General features: G+C 46.9%; 1 protein-coding gene across 1 annotated transcript in view; it reads left to right on the forward strand.

The window, feature by feature from the left end:
- FSTL1 (follistatin like 1) overlaps positions 1–18874 on the forward strand; it is a 54403-nt gene that overhangs the window by 21576 nt on the left and 13953 nt on the right. Inside the window, exons 3-6 of the mRNA XM_001500510.7 lie at positions 12689–12793; positions 15426–15555; positions 16435–16467; positions 17768–17898. Of these exons, the coding sequence (XP_001500560.2) occupies positions 12689–12793; positions 15426–15555; positions 16435–16467; positions 17768–17898 (399 nt within the window). The remainder of the gene's footprint in view (positions 1–12688; positions 12794–15425; positions 15556–16434; positions 16468–17767; positions 17899–18874) is intronic.

The raw sequence follows: 18874 nt of genomic DNA on the forward strand, positions 1-18874 counted from the left end.
TCAATTTATGAGGTCCCCTTTTACTCTCAAAAATGTCCCAGTTTGGCTGATAAAATATCCAGTTGCCCTACTCTGAGCAGATATTCCCCCACTCCAGCTCATACCCCTCCCTGTCCTGCAGCACCCGTCCAGCATCTCCCCTCTTGAGGAGCTGGGCTCCATAGTCATACGTAGTTTAAGCTTGCAGCTTCCCTCACTCATCCTCAGACTCAGATCCAGAGAGCTCCCCAGAGGACATTATCACCTGCACAAACTCTCCTCTAGGAATCGACTTTTTTGGATGCCATCTGAAGGGAGCCCTTCATTTGCATTTATAATTGCTCCAGGGGGTGTATATCTGGGGAGTAGGAAGCAGGGATGAGGAGGAATTGGGTGGGGAGGGTCCTCAAGAGTCTGGGAGTGGGCACGCTGGAGGAATGAGCCCTGCCCGTAGAGCCTAAGGGTGATGAACACCACCTGCCTCTGGCATTTCCTTGGAAGACTGTATTTCTCGGACTCCAGGTTTCCCCCCACTTTTCTTCCGGCCAGCAGTTGCCATGGCAACATAGTGTCTGAGAACTTCTAATTACATCTGTCTGCTTCTCCTAGAACCATACCGAGCCACACATATGGAGACTTCATTTAGCCCAGAGTTGCTTGCTGGGTTTTAACCCCTTCTGCATTCCTTGGGCTGGAGAATAATTGCCAGGATGCTGGAGACTTGACAGCTGCTTTGCAGCTACACTGCCCCAAAGCTTCCCAGGGCTTTGTCCGAGTTTTTAAAGCGGAGGTTCATGCTGTGCTGCTATGCTGGGTCTCTGGATGTCTCTGCTCCATTCTGTTGCAGTCAACCCTAACCTCCCTGCAGTGCCCCCCACTTTGCCCCCTCCATTCCGTCAAGTGGTCTCAGCTCTTGGTTGGACATCACAGTTCTTTTAAGGTGTCCAAGCGCCAGGGGAAATAAACTACTTGGGCACAGCTGTCTTTGCTCTTCCCTGGCAGCTCGATGTTTCAATTATCTTCCAGCCCACAGCAAGGTCAGCCTCAGGATGAGCCAGAGGGGAATAGGTGGAGACCCCTGGAATATTCTAAGGCTGGGGAGGGGTAGAACAAAGCAAGAAGCTTCTTTTTCTGGTTTAGGGAGACTGACCAACTTACCTCTCTTCTGCCTCATAGGGCAATGTAGGGGCTGGGGTTCCTGAGAAAAGTTAACACAAAACAGCTGCCTTGGATAGTAAGGCTATTTTTACAATTTCTCTTGGCGTCTTCTTACTTGTTCTCTTCCTCTCTGCTTCTCCCTTGTATAGGCCAGCAAGGTGCCAGGCTGCTCTTGCCGCCCCCACCCTGTACTCTGAAGTCTCACCCAATTTTGCCTTCCTCTGAGGTACCTCACGTTCCCACATCACCTCATCTTCCACCCTCTTTCCCGCCCCCAAATTCTCCTTCCCTCAGCATGTCAGCTAGCTTATACATTATTATGAACAAAGAAAATGACTGGAAGCCATTTCAGTCCCCCATCGCTCTCCTGTCCACCTCACCAACACACACATACACCAATGTCTGTCTGTGGGTCTAAAACAATCTCTAATTAGTGAAATTCCAGGCTGAATATTTATGGCCTGATGGAGGAGTGTGGGGTCTTTAGACTGCTTCCCCAAAAAGACTGGTCCTGGAAAGGGGCAGCCCCAGGAGAGGAGTTGGCACCGGGGTTGTCTTTCTGCCCTACTCCAAGTCCTCAGGACAGTGTGGTTCTGTCGCCCTTTTATGCTTTCAATGAAGGTTGATTGAGTGGTACAGGGTACTAGGCTAGGACCTATGGAAGAACTTTAAAACGTAATCCTTGTCCTCGAGGAACCTATAGTTCAGCTAGGAAGACAAATCTGCATAATCAATTCAATTTTTTAAAAAGTGATCAAAATGAATTCATACAAAGAGGAATGAAAGAGAAGGAAGGAGGAATTCATACCAATCCAAAGAAGGTCCCTGAGGATGGAGTGGTGTAACTTGAGCTAAGACTTGAAGGACAGGAGGAATTTGGGCAATCCAGACAATAAATCAGACTTCCCAGATGGTGACATTATTTTTTCAGCTGGTCTTGTGGGACATTCTCTGCTCATCTGAAGATTAGAGAAGCATCTCACAATATCTCATGGTGTTAACATTTTCAAAGGGTAATGTGTTCTCATTTCAAAGTGTAGACCCTCAGCAGCCCTTGGCCCCTTAGTTTAGTCTACTGTGGCTACCTGCTCTACTCACAGACACCTCCTGAAGCTCCCTGTAGCCAGAGGACCTGAGAAGTGAGGGTTCCTGGAGGTGAGAAAGCCAAGAATCTTGAGGCCACATAAACAATGAGGTCACCCAGGAGGGAGAAAGAGGACTGAGCCACGTGCCAAAGACCTTGTTTAATGTGGCCAAGTAGATGACAGTGTCAGGCATCACTGCCAGGTCGTGTGAACCACCTTGGAGGGCGGTGGCTTAATTTTCAGGGTTAGAGGGAGCCATGTGCACATTAGGATAATGGAAAGGAGCTACAGATGTGATGGGGGAATATTTCCCAGCTCAGAGAAGGTACCCAAGTTCTCTGCCATGGTGGATTCCTTCCCTGGTAGGTACATGAAATCAGGAGCTACCTTAATTCAGTAGTGCTCAGGGCAAAAGGGGTGGAGAGGAGAACTTGTAGCTCTTAGCCTGTATCCATACCTCTTCAGCCTTCCAGTAAAGCAGGGGAATAAATCCTACATTCCACTCAGAAGTCGAAAGAATGTGAATCCTATTTGATTCAGGCCTTGAGAGGCTTGGGGACGTGGAGGGTTGGCCTGCCCGGGATGGAGTGCCGGGAGTGTGCAGGGCTGTTGGTGCCGATGTGGCAGGCCCTGCACGGACTCTTCTGAAACTGGTTCTCAGAACGCTTCCACAGCTGCCTTAAAGCTGCCTCTTCTCTTTAGTTGAGGGTATTGGGATTTAGGTGTGTGGATTTTTTTTTTTTTTTAACTTTTAATCAACCATTTTCCTTGAACTACATGTGGAAATAATTAGAGCATGAATGCTGAGTAAATGTGAGCCCTGGCAGTCCCAGACATACTTCAGTGACAGGTTCTTGGCAGGAATGAAGAATTGTGAATCTCATGTGAATTTCCTTTAGCCATTCGCTCTCTTCTTTTCTTCCCTTTTTTTCTTGCAAGGCAAACACAAACAGAATAAAAACGTTATTAATGGCATTCTAGGGGAGCAGAGAGTTCCAACCAGTTAACTAAGAGTGAAATCAGGCCACTCAACTGGGGTCCGGTTACCGCTCTCCTGATTTCCTCTGCTGTGATCCAGGAGGGAATGAAAAGGCATTGCTGATGAAAATCCTTTGACTATGAAAGCCAACTTTAATTCCCCCAGCAAAGCCCAGCAAAAACCCTGAAACACCCTCAGGAGGGTCTATATGTACCCAATCTCTTCAGTTTGGGCATTTTGGTTAGCTTCTTTGGGAGATTACTGTTTCAGATATTCCTGAATGTCAAACTTTAAATTCCTGTGCTTTCTAGTTAAGAGAATTCCAGCCATTTAAGGGGTTTGGGCATCATCTATAATGCTTTTATTTTATAGATGGGGAAACTGAGGCCCAGAGAGGTCAAGCACCTTGCTCGAAGTCCTGCAGTATGTTAGAGGCAGGGCGATGTTCAGGGCATGTCTCCAGGTTCCTGCCTTAGTTCTCTTTACGTAGGACCTCACTGCCTCTGCCTAGTCTGCCCTCTGGGTTACTATTCAAGTTTCAGCAGAGGTTTAAAAGCTTCTCTTTTTTTTGGCTGTTTCATCCCAATATTTGCCAAATCATTTCTCATACAGTGACATTCATCATCCATTTCTTGGAGCTCTCTAGACTTCCTGGTTTTGCTCCCAGTTTTCTGAATGCACTTACTCTGCTTTCTTGGCTGCTTTGCCTTCAGAAGCCTCATATAGTTGTGCAGGCTGTTCACTGCACGAGGAGGTGAGGTGGGCTGAAATCCAACCTGCGCTCTGCTTGCCAAGTCCTATAACCTGGCCCAGTGTTGCATCTGCCCGGAGGGGAAGGCACCTTTTCTGATTTGCACAAAGACCCCATGTGGGCTGCTGGCAGCCTGGTCTCATTCCTGCTCATCCATGCCTTCCTCTCCTTAGCCACCCCCAGCCCTCCATTCCCACCCTTTCCTCCTCAGCTCATTTGTTCTCTAGCCCCATTTCTCACTCCTACATGCATGATGTCCAGATGTGCATCTCTAGTCCTTTAGTTTCAACTGTCAGTGGGATGTTTTACTGTCCCCTTAGACTTATGTCCATAACTGACTCATCATGGCCTGCCCCTCCCTCACTTGGCTGCTTCCCAGGGCTCCATCTCAGACAGACATACCAGCAACCTTCCAGGCCCTCAAAGCCAAAGATCTTGGCAGCTCTCTTGATTCTCTCCTTCTTCTCCTCTATCCAGTATGTTGCCGGATCTCCTCGTTCTTTAGAAATTTCTCTTGGATTTCTTCCTTTCTCTGTATCCATGTGACTCTCATCACCCCAGACTCTTTCCAGCTGGTTTCCTTGTGCCCCCAATTCCTCCTCACCTATTTCTTCCCATGTACCACTGCCAAACTGTTCCTAAGACCCTCCTGCTCAGAAACCTGCAGGTTTTCCATCCAGATCCCACCATTCTTCAGGGCTCAGCTCAAGGCTCATCTCGCCCATGAAGCCCCATCACCTGGAGCCAGCCCCATGTACTCTGGGACTGCCTCATCTGTGTGTGTTAGTTTCATCGCCCTGACTGGCTTAGAAACTGTTGTGAAGGCAGAGGCCACATCCTACACTCCTCTAGCGCATATGCACCCAGCCTGCACCCTGCTGGTCACTGGCTGTTATCATTCTTGTTTTGTTGTTAGAGGCATTCATCAAATATGCTTTCTGATGGGTTTAAAGTACTTGCCTTGGACCAAAGAGGACTGGAGGACCATCCGTACCCTCCACTTTGTCCTTTAAAGTAAACAAGTCTTAGGAAGATGGTTGGAAAACAGAAAATGAACACCATGCTCAAACTTAGCAGACTCATCCAGGGCGAAGTGGTCTGGCTTAAAAGGCTCCATCCAGGTGTTCTGAAGAAACTGAAGGGTGAAATTGTGAAACATGGGGACTTATGGAGAGCACTCTTTAGGCAGACTGACAGGAAACCTTGGGAGCTCCCAGGAATCACTCTAGGACTATAGACAGATATTGGGGAACCTGATAGACCCTGTCAGTCAGAGTGGAGTCACTGGATGTGACTGAGTCAGGGAGACAGCATGGCACTGCACAAGCAGACACCCTACCTCATCGTTGTGGACCATGACCTGAAGGCGTGAGAGCAGAAACGCCCCCTCAGGCCCTGGAGTGACAGCCGCCTGGGTTGACTCTCACCTCAGTCGCAGCACAACTTGGTGTCACAGTCTCCTCACTGCCAGCGGGATCCTCCCACCTCATAGACCCTTGTGAGATTATTTTCAGTCCCGTATGAAAAGGCCCGGCATATTTCTAACTCTGTAAGAGCTCACTAAATGCTGCTGTATATTTCTGTTATGACTGGACAAGTCCATTACAGAAAACTGAACTTACCTTTATATAGAAACCAAGCATCTAGTTTGCCATGCTTTCTGGGCCACCTAAAGAAAGACCGAATATACGGATGGGGGGGCATTCGAGAGATGGCAGATGAGCAGCTGGAAGGTGAAAGGGCTTCCACATGACGATGACAGTTTAGATCCTTCAGTCTGACTAGGGAAACAGAGAATGACAGAATCTGTAAAAGAAGAAAGGTAACAACTAAGGTAAAAACCCTGTCCCATGTGACATTTGAAAGTTGTCATTTCCAGGCACATGTACATTATCACATAGAGAGTAGAAAACGCCGGGAGCTTGTTATCCCATAAGCTGTGATAGAGGCTGAACATAGAAATTAATACAAAGGAGAATTAGCTAATCCTTGAATGACAAGTCCATAACACATTTTTTTTTTTTTTAATCTTAAAGCTAATCCTCTTGGGATGATACATCCCTTACTTTGATGTCATAAAGCCCAGCCACACCTTCGCGCAAACATCCTGGGTGTCATTGTCACTGGCCACTGATACTGACACTAACCTGAATAGACCCCAAATGACATTTAATGTAAAAAAACGTTTACCAGGCATTTTCTCAGGCAGGACATTTTCCCAGGTCTGTGGGAAGCCAAAATGTGCAGACGCTTAGTCTACTTGAGATAAGCTACATGTGCGTAAAATATTAAATAGGGCTCTGACTAATAGACTGAGGGCCCCAAAGCCTTCTTGTTTATGAAGAAAATAATAGCAGGGAAGATGGAGAGTCAGATTTACTGTGAAGCTAAGGAAGCTTCAGTTTCAGACCTTTTTCTTGCAAGGCCCCTTCCAAGGCCCTGTGCCCAATTCTGCAGCCAGTTCCATATTCTCTTTCTTAAGGAGGGCCCCTCAAATTGTTACAGCCTCAAGCCCCACAAAAGCTGCATCTGGCCCTGGTGCATTAACCTTGAGATGAGGGATTGGTTGTGAGCACGTACAAGGGAGGGACTCTGTCCTGCAAATGCAGCGTCTGTCTCCACACGCATCAGGACAACTGCTAGAAGTCTCCACTCCTTCCTCCTCTTTCCCTAGCATGTGTCATGGTGCACCGACACATTCTTTTCCGAGAAAAAGAATCTAAGAGACTTGAGCAAGGTCACATGATGCTCCAGCTATATTCCAAGGTCTTGAAGTTCTTTGGCTTTCTTCTTGACTTTCTCAGGCCTGTGCTACTGGGTTCCATTCCAGAACAGCCGCCTGAGAGCAGCCAGCCTCCCACCCTATGCCCCACCCAGGTCTCCTGCTCTCCCCGGTTCTGTGAATTTCTTTGTCCCCAGTGCCGTGGCGCTCTACATATCTGAGGAGCCCGGGGGTTCCTGTGAAGTTTCCATGACTAATTCTGGCAAAGCAGGGAGAACCTTTCTCAAGTCAACAAAGCTGCTTTGTCACAGAATAGCGGCAAGTGGAGCCAAAATTTCACCTTGGCGTGTGTAGGGCTGGGTTTTTTTTTCCCAGAAAGAAAGTTGGAAAGGAGGAAAAGGATGGAGGGACAGAGCCAACCCAGTTCACTTTAGTGAAATGATGGTATATTAAACTGACAGTTTTATGGCTTTGCTTATAAGCTTCGTCCCCTGCCAAAGCACACTGTTCTTCCAGAAATTGTTTCACTTCAGAAGACTTTTTTAAACATTCAAAGCGTATTTTATGTTCAGACTTAATGCTAGTCGGCCCAGAAACTCAGACACGCTATCACCTCTACTGGTGGTTTTGCAAATAACTTGCTTTTCCCTTTGCTTTGAAAAGGATCTTTTTCAGTTGCAAAAATAATTTCTGTCTTTTTAGACCGTGGATCCAAGACGACACCTTTCCAAGCTTTGATTTGTAAAGAGTCAAAGTAGTTTAGTGGAAAGAGGGCTACAATTGAAGTCCGGAGACCTCGGGCCAGGACCCAGCTCTGCAACCATGAGGTCTTGGACTGCTCACAGGTAGCCATGAGCCTCAGTTTCTTCATCATAGGATGTTACATTTGGAAGTGCCCTAGAGGTAACCCCTGCCTGCCTATCCTAAAGGCTTTGAGAATCAAAAATGATAGTAAAAATTACAGGCTAATTGAAATTGCTGTACAAGTGTAAAATATCATTATTACCATGCAGGGGCTGACAGTTGCTCAGTTTTCTTTCTCCAGTAAAAGTCAGCACTGTTCCTTGGGGCTGGCCTAGTGGCATAGTGAGTGGTTAAGTTCACAAGCTCCACTTTGGTGGCCTCGGGTTCGCAGGTTCAGATCCTGGATGTGGACCTACATACTGCTCATCAAGCCATGCAGTGGCAGCTTCCCACATACAAAATAGAGGGAGATGTGCACAGATGTTAGCTCAGGGGCCAATCTTCTTCACCAAAAGAAAAAAAAAGGAAAAAAAAGTCAGCACTGTTTCCAGCTGGTCTTTTACCAAGGGGAGTTGGCATTGTGAAAATTAACCATGAGACCAAACCCCTGGAGCATGGCATGCAATGCTTAATGAAAACAACATAGAAGCAAGTCAGGGAGGTGATGCGGAAGGATAAAGCTAGAAACCTGATGTTTTGCCACTGGAAGCAAGTATTTTGTCAATTTTTATCATTGTATTCACACTTCCAGAACATGGCCTCTCTCCCCACTCAGTCAAGCACACTCTCACAGGTACATTCAGACTCATGGGTTCATTTACCTGTGACCCCACACTCCCAGAGAATATCCATATGCCTGTGTGGTTATCTACATGTAGATAGAATTCTCATACACCCTTGGGACCTAATTCCTAAAATTGTTATGGTGGTAATGCAAACAATTCTGTTTCCTTTACGAGAATGGCATTGTGCCCTGTGCTCTCTCTCCCCCTGTGCAGCCCTCGTAGCTGTACCCTCTCCCCACAGCTCGTTCCTTTGAATGCTCCCCACAGCAATATCGAGGTTCTGGGGTCAAACTGACCTGTGTTCCAGTCCTATCTCAGCTCTCACTATTTCTGTGGCCTCTGTACATCCCAGAGCTTTTCTGAATCTTAAATTCCTCCCCATCTGTTACATGGGACTAAAAATAGCGAAACCTGCACAGAAGCTGTGAGGATAGAGGTATCTGAACAGCCTCACTCAGCTGTAGGTGCTGTAATTAATACTAGCATTGGCCGTAGGCCCTTGTCACCTGGCACAAGATCACTGCCTTATACTTGGCAGGTTCCCTGCCTCCAGTCTCTCCATCCAGGATGCCCGGCATTTTGAGTGGGAATTTCCAAGTTGGAAGGGACCAGACACAAATTAATATTCCAAAACACCACATTCATCATTTCACCTGCCAGATCCCTAACTTCCCAAGGTCCTCACTGCCCACCAGATCCATGGAGAGCCCCTCGGGTCGGCTGGCGAGACCTGCCTCCCTGCCATCTGCCGCCTGCCGCCTTGCCTCATCTCTCTCTTCCTTGCCACACCCCTCCCTACCAGGCAGTCGTTGCCCTGTCCCATGAGCACGTTCATGCCATGCTCATCGCCTCTCAAGATGTTCTTCTCCACTCAAAGTCAGTCACTCAGCAGATGGGTAAGACCACCTACCGCCCTAAGGAACTTTCCAGAGCCTCAGAGATGCTCCTGACATTCCTGCACCCAGAGAAGATAGGGCTTGGAGAAGGGCTTTCAATGGCGTAATTTGCTTTATTATTGATTTCTGCATTAAAGCATGCCTGTGAGTGGGAAGAACCGGGGAGGGCTCTGCAGGCTTCAGGTTAGACATTCTTCCCCCATTGGGCAGATCCCCAGTTCTTGGGCCCCGCTGCCTGTGCCTGTGGGGTGGCCACCCTGTTCTCCACCTCAGGACACCACATCTCACTGGGAGGACAGAGCTGGGCCACAGGAGGTGAGGCTGCGCTTCTGCATTGCGGCTCTGGCTCTGCGAGACAAAGAGAGAGATTGCCACCTATTGACAGATGTGCCACCTGCAAAGAGGAATGCTTGTGTAACTAGCATTTCTCTGTGGTCTTCAGACAGGATGGCGGGGAGGGGGCTTCCTTTTTTTCACTCAGCCAGTCCCCCTACTCTCGGTATTTTCATTCCAGTGTAAGGGAAGGTGGGTGGGGACATGACAGCCCAAGGTGACAACAACATCTCAGTGGAGAAGTTGTCTGAAAATCAGTACCCACTGTAACAATGGCTGCTTCCAGCGGTGTTGCCGGCACTCTGCTGCATGCCGCACGCTCATCGAGTCCTCATGCTCATCGAGTCCTCATGCTCATCGAGTCCTCATGCTCATCGAGTCCTCGTGCTCATCGAGTCCTCATGCAGCCCTTGCAGGAATTCATGGTCCCATTTTCCACACGAGGAAACCGAGGTTTAAAGAGAGTGCCTTCCCAAAACCAGTGGCAAATAAGGGGCAGAGGAGGGACGTGGGAATTCGAGTCTAAGTCTCTGACGAACTCTTAAGCACTTTTCCCGATATTTGCTAATTATGCAAGTCAAATCTCTATCATCATTTCCTTAACCTTAAGTCTTCTGGATATGAAAATAAATTGAATCTAAAAAAACAGCGTTCCCTTTGGTTGGGTGGAATCCTAGCTCTGCCACTTTCTGGTTATTTAACCTCTAAAGCTCAGTTCCCTCATCTGTAAAATTGGGATAGTTATGGTGGTGTTGTAGAGCTTGTATAAGATACTGGATAATAGAAATCCCCTTGCAGGGTGCCCAGTATTTATAAAAGGGAGCTTAGTCGTCTGTCGTCTGAAGATCTGAGTTGGAAGACCAGCTCCTCCCATTGTTAGCTTTGGGACCTTGGGCAAGTTACTTGACCTTTCCAGTCTTCAGTTTCCTCATCTGTAAAATGGAGTTCATAATATACATATTCTTGCAGGGTTGTTCACAGTGTAAGATGAAATCATATGTATGCAAACACTTTGTAAATTTTAATTGTAATGTAAATATTAGTTTCTATTTTAAGTAAAGAGTATCTATTTCCTCAAATGGATTTTTGAGAACTATTTCTGAAAAATGACTTGGGATGAATTCAGCCTATAAGTAAAAGCTTTTATTTTTAATATTCACTAAAAACAACTTAAGATGAAAGGAGGCTCTATAAATGCCACAGGCTATTGCAGGAAGCTCTGGAAGCATTAACGTAACACTTTTCACAGGCAGTTTGAACTACAATGCAGTTCCAAACATACTATCTCATTTCATCTTCACAGGGCAGGGCTGGTATTTACATTTTACAGATGAGGAAACTGAGGCTCACAGAATTAAAGTGACTAGTTATGAACACACAGCTAGTGAGTGGTAAAGGTTTGTGGGTGTCGGCCCATGGAACTGTGTGTGTCTGTGAGTGTAGGTATATGTCAGTGTGCTTTTTTATGCCTTTGTGTGTCTGTAACTCATGTGCCACACCCACGGAGGGGCATCGATTTGTCTGTATCCCTTGGTTAGTGTATTGTGTCGTGAAGGGGAGAGCAGAACACAGTCATCTCTGAGATTTTCTTACACTGGTCAGCGATAGCCTGTTCCTCTTCCTTTTTAGAGTTGCTTTCCATTGCCAGGCACAGTTTCCAAGAGGGACCTGCCTGGAGAATATGCTTGATTTTATCTCCATTCCTTGTTTAGGAAACAACAGCTCTCCCAGCCTTCTGGGAATTACTTCCTCTTTTCTTCTCTGCCTGCCAGCTTTATTCATTTCTCCTTAGCAACATCCAGAAAAGAATGGGTTTAGCAACAGCATGTGGACCAATGAAATGTGAGCATGGCAAGGGCTTCTAGACCAATGGGAGCCCTGCATGACAGGCAAGATGGCTGAGAGAGATGATAATGACTTGGAGTTTGCAAAGCAGCCTCCGGGTGGCAGCAGCCCAGCTGTATTGGACACATCCCCTTAGCTCTCAACATCTACTTTGTTTTTTGCTTTCTTTGACCTGTTCTTGGATAAAAAACATTTACTGACCATAAGAATTTTACTGTTAGAAGCTTTGTGGGTGTGAGTTCTCTGCATGACATGGTAGACATGGCCCAAAGGATGAAATCTGAGGTTCCATCCCCGCCTTCACTACAGCCAGTCCCATGACCCCATCACAGCTCCTGCCGTCTTTGTTGGTTTTGTTACAGCCAATGCTACCACAGTGGGCAGGGGCCCGGAAGCCTGTGGTGACTCTGCCTGCCCAGCCAGTCAGGGAGGGAGACTGGAGAAATCACATTTTCCTTCATTCAACCACCACTGTTGCTGGCCTGAGTGGAAAATGCGTTGAGGCTGGCTTTCTGCCACCAATTAATGTGAGGGAAGGAATGTGTCACCAACAGATTAATGCCTATGAACACCCACATTTTCAGTGGCATAAACTGGGACCATTCCCTGCCTTGTCACTTCTGCTGCATATGTCTGAACATGAATGTCTGACCACAAGTGGCTTAAGGATGGTTCTACAGTCTGTCAGGTGGTTTGGCCCTCCTGGTCTTGAAGCCAGAGGTGGACGTGGACAGGGGCTGAATAAGACCATGCTGAGTCACAGCAGATCCATGTTTCCAGTGGTTTAGCCATCCTTCTTTTCCTTTTGAGATGATATTGCCTTGAATGCTACTCAGTGAGATTTTAGTCCTTCGGATATCCATATTTCTCTCAAATGTTTCCATTTCTGCCTAGGTTGCTCTTCTCATCCTTTAAGAATCAGTTAAGGCATCCTATCTTCAGAAAGTCTTACTTGATTCTCGCCCTCTCCTCCCCTTCAGCTCCCTGATGCTCCTGTGGTTGCACTTCCATGTTGCTTCCTAAAGGTCTCTTTAGTTGTGTTTCCTCGGAGAGTCACGGAGCTTCGCGAGGACAGGGACTGTGCCTTTATATCGACAGTCCTTAGAGTACTATTGGCATATAATGGACGCTCAATAAACTTTTTTAGAAGAAAGGAAGCATGCAAGAAAGGAGCTCTTGTTTTTCAAGAAACAATCTTGGGGACTCAGAGGTGGCTGGGCCTGGGTTGGAGGAGTACCAGCAAGGCTGGTGCTGGCTGTTAGGGACAGCTTCTGGCTATGCAGAACCCTTCAACCCCATGAACCAAGATTCCAGACCATGGCCCGAGCCTGAAAGGTAATCACCACGACTGGTTCATCCTGTGATGGGCTTATCTCAGTGACATGGCTTCCTTTATGATTTTATGTTTTAGGAAGAACTTAGGAGCAAATCCATGATCTGTGCCAATGTGTTTTGTGGAGCCGGCCGGGAATGTGCTGTCACAGAGAAGGGAGAACCCACCTGCCTCTGCATCGAGGTAAGTCCTGAGGTCAGGAGCCAGAAGACAGTGGCCAAGGGAAGCCAGTGTGGCTGCCTTGCTGGAGCTACCTGTCACAGTAGTGCCAACGATTTCATCATCTTTATGAAAATACACCTTGTTTGTCTGAAAGACGTGGAATTTTCATCCCAGGAATTAAAAATCAGATGTAAATGCAAGGATGTTTTTTCTTTTCTTAAAAAATGTTTAGCTTTAGGGGCCGGCCTGGTGGCGTAGCAGTTGAGTTTGCATGCACCACTTCAGTGGCCCAGGGTTTGCCAGTTTGGATCCCAGGCACAGACCTGGCGCACCCCTTATCAAGCCACACTGTGGCAGGCATCCCACGTATAAAATAGAGAAAGATTGGGCACAAATGTCAGCTCAGGGCCAATCTTCCTCAAAAAAAAAGGTTTAGCTTTATAAGATTTTTAAATTACAAAGTTAACAATTGCTTTTTATAAGTCAAATAGTACAGACATTTGTACAAACGTAAAATTAATAATCTTCTCTCTAACTCCCAAATTCCATTAGTTTGAGATAACCAGTGTTAACAGTTTGGTATATATTTGTTTCACATTTTTTTTTCTTTGCTATGATAAACCCATAGAGTTTCCCCCTATTTTATACCAAAATGAGATCATTATATATATATACACTTAGATACATGCAGGTTGCATTTTGTACTCATTAATATGTCACAGATACCCTCCAGGTCAGCACATATGGTTCTCACTCATTTTTTAACAGCTGCATAATATTTAGTTTATAAAAGAACCAGATTTATATAACCATTTTCCTGTAGATGGACATGTAGGTTGTTTCATGGGTTGTTTACTACTACAAACAATAGCATCCTTACATGCAGCTGCCTTTATCTCTGGAGGATTGATTCCCAGTAGGACTTGCTAGGTCAAAAGACACGTAAATTATTTTAAAAATACTAGACAGAATGCAGATTTTTCAGGTTTGGTGTGGTTTTCAGTGAAGTTTAAAAAGCAAAGTGAGCTTTTGAGAAATACTTCCTCCATAAGCAGGATTCTGATAAGTTCTTGCTCTTCAGGCAAATGTGAATAACCTGGATGTGTGCCCTTTTTTCCCCTTTCTGTCAAACCAACCCATGCCTGGAAATACATCTCTCTTTCTGCAAATAAATACACCCACCTAAGTCCCCAGGTGAAGGATCCTGACCCATTGCCCCAGCAAGAAAGTCCCCTGACTCAGAAACCTGAAGACCAGATCTGCTGGGGCCACTGGGAGGTCCTCAGAGAGGTGTACCTGGCCACCATGTGGTACACTGAGCCCAGACTTAAGGTCTGGAAACCTGGCATCTAGTCTCAGCTCAGCACTGTATAGTTGTATGATTTTGAGCAAGTGAGATGTCACTGGATGCCATGAAGACAGAGACCGTGTCTGGCTGTGCCCCTGGCCCAGCACATAGGTGGAACTCGATAATAAGTACTGGGAAGGGAAGTTCATCTTTCTGTTTGTTTGTTTGTTTGGTTTTTTGAGGAAGATTAGCCCTGAGCTAACTACTGCCAATCTTCCTCTTTTTGCTGAGGAAGACTGGCCCTGAGCTAACATCCTTGCCCATTTTCCCCTATTTCATACGTGGGACGCCTACCACAGCATGGCTTTTGCCAAATGGTGCCATGTCTGCACCCGGGATCTGAACTGGCGAACCTTGGGCCACAGAGAAGAGGAACGTGCAAACTTAACCGCTGAGCCACCGGGCCGGCCCGATCTTTCTGGGCTTTGGTATTCTCGTCTGTAAACTGGAGAGGTTGGGCCACCTTCCGGTTCCAGTATTCTGTGTTTCTTTTCGCCACGTCTGCTCTCTCTTGCTTTGCTGCCTTTATTAAGTCTGAGCTGAACTTGCTTCCCTGTTTCCGCTTTCAAAAACCACAAAAATCTAAAGAAACCAAGCTTGCCGATGACCGTGGCACTTTAGCCAAAGCAGAATCGAGTTGCCAAGTGAACTCGAGTCTGTTTTCCTGTCCATCATGATTCTCTGTTTCTTCACAAAGACCAGGCCTCCCCACCCCCACCTCACAACAGGCGTGCGAGATTAAGAGGAAAACAGAATGGCCCCCAAATACTAAACAAAGCAAGAGAGCAAAGTACCCTATAATTCAGCCCCGAAATAACTGAAGAACTGGGGGAAGGCTGTGTGAAGGGAAGGCCTGTCATTCAGTCTCTCCACATGCCCAGCTCTCAGCTCTGGCTGTTTTGTGTCGTAGAATGTTGGAATTTTAAGGGATCTTAGATTATACAGAGACTTTGTGTGACTTTAGACAAAGTGACAGGGAATCCAAATTCCTGATTTCTAATAAAATGCTCTTCTTGCTAATTGACCTGGTTGGGGGCAAGGAGGTCTATTTCTTCACTGAGTAGAAGAGATGGCCCCGAACCAGGATCAGCACAGAGGGCCATGCGGAGCTGCGAGGTGACGGAGTGCCTCCAGCATTGATTAAGTGGGTAGGGTCACTGGTGCCAGAGCTGGGGCTCCCAATGCCCTGCTGGGACAGAGGCCCTCTCTGCTGGTGGGGAGTCCCCTCACAAGACGGCTCTGTGTGCGTGTGTGTGTGTGCACACACACACCTTTGCACGCTCATCCTCTGCGGGTCTGTTTCAGCAATGCAAACCTCACAAGAGGCCTGTGTGTGGCAGCAATGGCAAGACCTACCTCAACCACTGTGAGCTGCATCGAGACGCCTGCCTCACTGGGTCCAAAATCCAGGTCGATTATGACGGACACTGCAAAGGTAAGCAGTGCTCTCACCACTGCATGGCAACTCAGCCATGGGGAGCCAGGGAACAGGGCAGTGTGGCCTGGCTTCCTGGAGTCCTTTCCACCCTGACCGCAGCACCCAAAGCTGTGGAGACCACCCAGTTCCTTAAAAACACATCCTCTTAGCGTTCATGAGCCTGCTGGCTTTGCCCTGGATGGCCCAGGCCTCTACCCGGAGTTTCCTGCATCAGACCCCCAGGGTGGCTTCTAGCACTGTCTGCAGCTGGTAGTGATAGGAGACCACATCAAAAATCAATAATCAATACTAATAAGAAAATGTTTAAATGAATTCTGTACCTTTTTAGAAAGCAGGTAAATTTTACTTTTCCCATGCTTTTTAAATTCGGGCACCTCTCAGCCCTGGTAGTATTATATTTCCTCTATTTTACGCTCAAGCCATTGTCATTAGGATAAGAGGGAACGGGTCCCAAGCTTGTTGCTAATTAGACACCAGCCGCCGCCCTGCCCAGCCCCTCTCAGTCTTGAACTTTCCTGGAGAAACAAGAAGCTCTTTTGCACATGTTGGTCTCCACTCCATTTCCCTGATACGTATGAGTCTGTAGTGGTTCCATATGAGTTCTCAAAGTCCCAGCGACCCACCCCCACCCCTCAAGCTAACAGGAGGAGGTGGAGAGCAGGAGGGCAACTCAGGGGCCTCAAAATGTCAAACAAAGCAGGAAAGGAAGGGTCCCCATACTTGGGCCCTGGAAGAAGGAAAGGAGCAAGGACTCAAGACAGTGATGAAAAGGTTACACGCGGCCCCCTTCATGCGGGCAGTTTTAATCCTAGCAATGCACAGGAATTTTCTTTTTTCTTCACTTTGCATTATGCATTTTCTCCTTTTGTCTTGCAGAGAAGAAATCTGTCAGTCCATCTGCCAGCCCAGGTGAGTGCCTGTGTTTTCTACAGGGTGCATCTTAGGGAGGAAATGCCTTTCGTGACGGAAATTTCACGTTCCACAGTCCCTGGCAGAGCTCACAAGATCTTCTGTGTGTCAGAACTGGTGACCCAGAACTGGTTGCCCTCAACACAGCTCAGAAAAGCTGCAAAACTGCATTTTTTTGTGTTTGCCATCTGAAGCAGCTGGTTGGGTCAGAATGTTGGCTGTGTTTTCCATTTTTGCCAGCAACAGGAAAGCCACTGAGTCCTTCCTCCAGTACTCGCTGTGAGACGTGCTGATGTCACAGGACGAACGAGCAGAATGAGAAGGCATAACTCTTTTGAAAGGGGATAATTGGAAATACCAGTTTGACTTCTTCCATGGTTTTCTATGAATAAAAATTAAAATTTCATCATGATTTATGGTTACAGACCCCCTTAGCGTATACTTTTCCTTAGATCTTCACGATGACCTGGCGAGGTACATCTTCTTGTAATTACCTTATAGAAGAGGAAATTGAGGCTCAGAGAGGTTAACTGATTTCCCTGAGTCTCACAGGTAGGAGGTAGCAGAGTGGGGACAAGTGTCTGGATTTGCATTCCCCTAGCTCAGTGCCCTTTTCACATCTGAACATGTGTTGTCTTCCAGAAATTCCATTTTGCCATGGCCTTCCCTTCTCTGCTTCCCCATCCACCCAACTTTCACCCCACCTGTTGTTTCCATGTGGTTACAACAGCTGTCCAGAGCAGGGCTTCAGTGCACTTCCTTGGCCTTGTTTTCTGTTGTTTATAATAAAGGAAATGCAGGCAGGGTAACATTTTAAGTGAGAGAAAGTTCTCATAGACCCAGTTGGTGAGAGAGGGAAAAGCTATAGAGAGAGAACCAGAAATCCAGCGGCATAAAGAATTGTAATGTTGTCATTTATTCATTTATGCTTTCAGCTCATCTTTGAGCCAAGAGAGCTGTTCTATCGATTGATGGCTTTCTTTTTCCTCAGCTTCCTAAAATTAATGAAAATGTCCTTTATTTTTCCGCTCTTCTTCTTTCTCACCTAAGCAGCATAATCTCTCTGTTCAATATTCTCAGTCTTTATAAATTTTTTAGAGACGTGAGCTTGACTCCTGGGTTGGATGTTTTCCAGTGTATACCTGGGTCGACTCCTCTGGGATATTCCTGTTCCCTGGAGTGCTGTGAAAACTCAGTGAGATGATGCATGCAGAGCCCCAGGCACTCAGCCTCCCACATAGGGAGTGCTGGTGATATTGGGTTCCTCACCGCTCGGCTGACCTCTTCCCCTTTTCTGCAGTCGTTTGCTATCAGTCCAACCGCGATGAGCTCCGGCGTCGCATCATCCAGTGGCTGGAAGCGGAGATCATTCCAGATGGCTGGTTCTCGAAAGGCAGCAACTACAGTGAAATCCTAGACAAGTACTTTAAGGTAATCCTGAGTTGAAGTCAAAGACTGTTCAGCCCCAGCGAAGGGGAGATTTCTTTTCCCTTTGCCTGATCGTGTCTCCCCAGAGCACGAGGAAATATAAACCTGCCTAGAGTCCCCAATTGTTTCCTCATCGCAGATCATTCCATGGAGCTTTGATACAGTGATAGTTGCCTCCTGACCAGCTGGATCAGTGGGACTCCAGGAGTCAAGCCTTTGGGATCTAACACAAATTTAACTGCTCCCTTTGGGCAGTTAAAGCACAAAGAAAGGTCTTAGAGAGCCTGTCCTTGAAAAATATGTCCAGGCTCTATCCCCCAATCCCATATGACACCTTATAGAGCTGGCTGCTGATGCAAAATAGCTTCTGATCTCACCCAGACCCAGGCTGCTTCAGCCTCTTTCCCACCCCAGTTTGACATTGTCTAAGTCATTAACTTGACCATCCGTGGGCTGCAGAGATCTCTTCATCTGAGAAGAGTCAAGGGACTGGTACTTCATGGGTCCAGGATTCTTCATCAACCTAGATATTGCTGCTCTCATCGTATTTAGTTGAAGAGACGGCTTGTTCCAATTAGGGCCAGGAGAGATGCTGCTTTCAAAAAGGAAAATGAGAGAGGAAATAGAATTTAGCAATGAGTAGGGCTGCCATGGATAGAGATCTTTCAGAGAGCTAGAGAGATGTGTTAGAAGAAGCAGTTAAGGGCGCTCTTCCAGCTGATTGACAAGAACACAGACACACGCACATCGCACTCGGAGATAAACATACCACACCCAGAAGCACAGACACAGATACACCACATACAGAGATGTGCATGCCATACAGAGACACATCCTACACACAGACACACACATTCAGATACCCACCTTCCCACATAAGCACAAAAGCCCCCTTCGCTTACAGACACACTCCTCTGGGTAGATGCCTTCAGAAGGTCATCCCCAGATGTGCATGCCCTCATGTGCCTCCAGGACCTGC

Source organism: Equus caballus, chromosome 19 (genome assembly GCF_041296265.1).
Source record: "Equus caballus isolate H_3958 breed thoroughbred chromosome 19, TB-T2T, whole genome shotgun sequence".
Taxonomy (NCBI): Eukaryota; Metazoa; Chordata; class Mammalia; order Perissodactyla; family Equidae; genus Equus; species Equus caballus.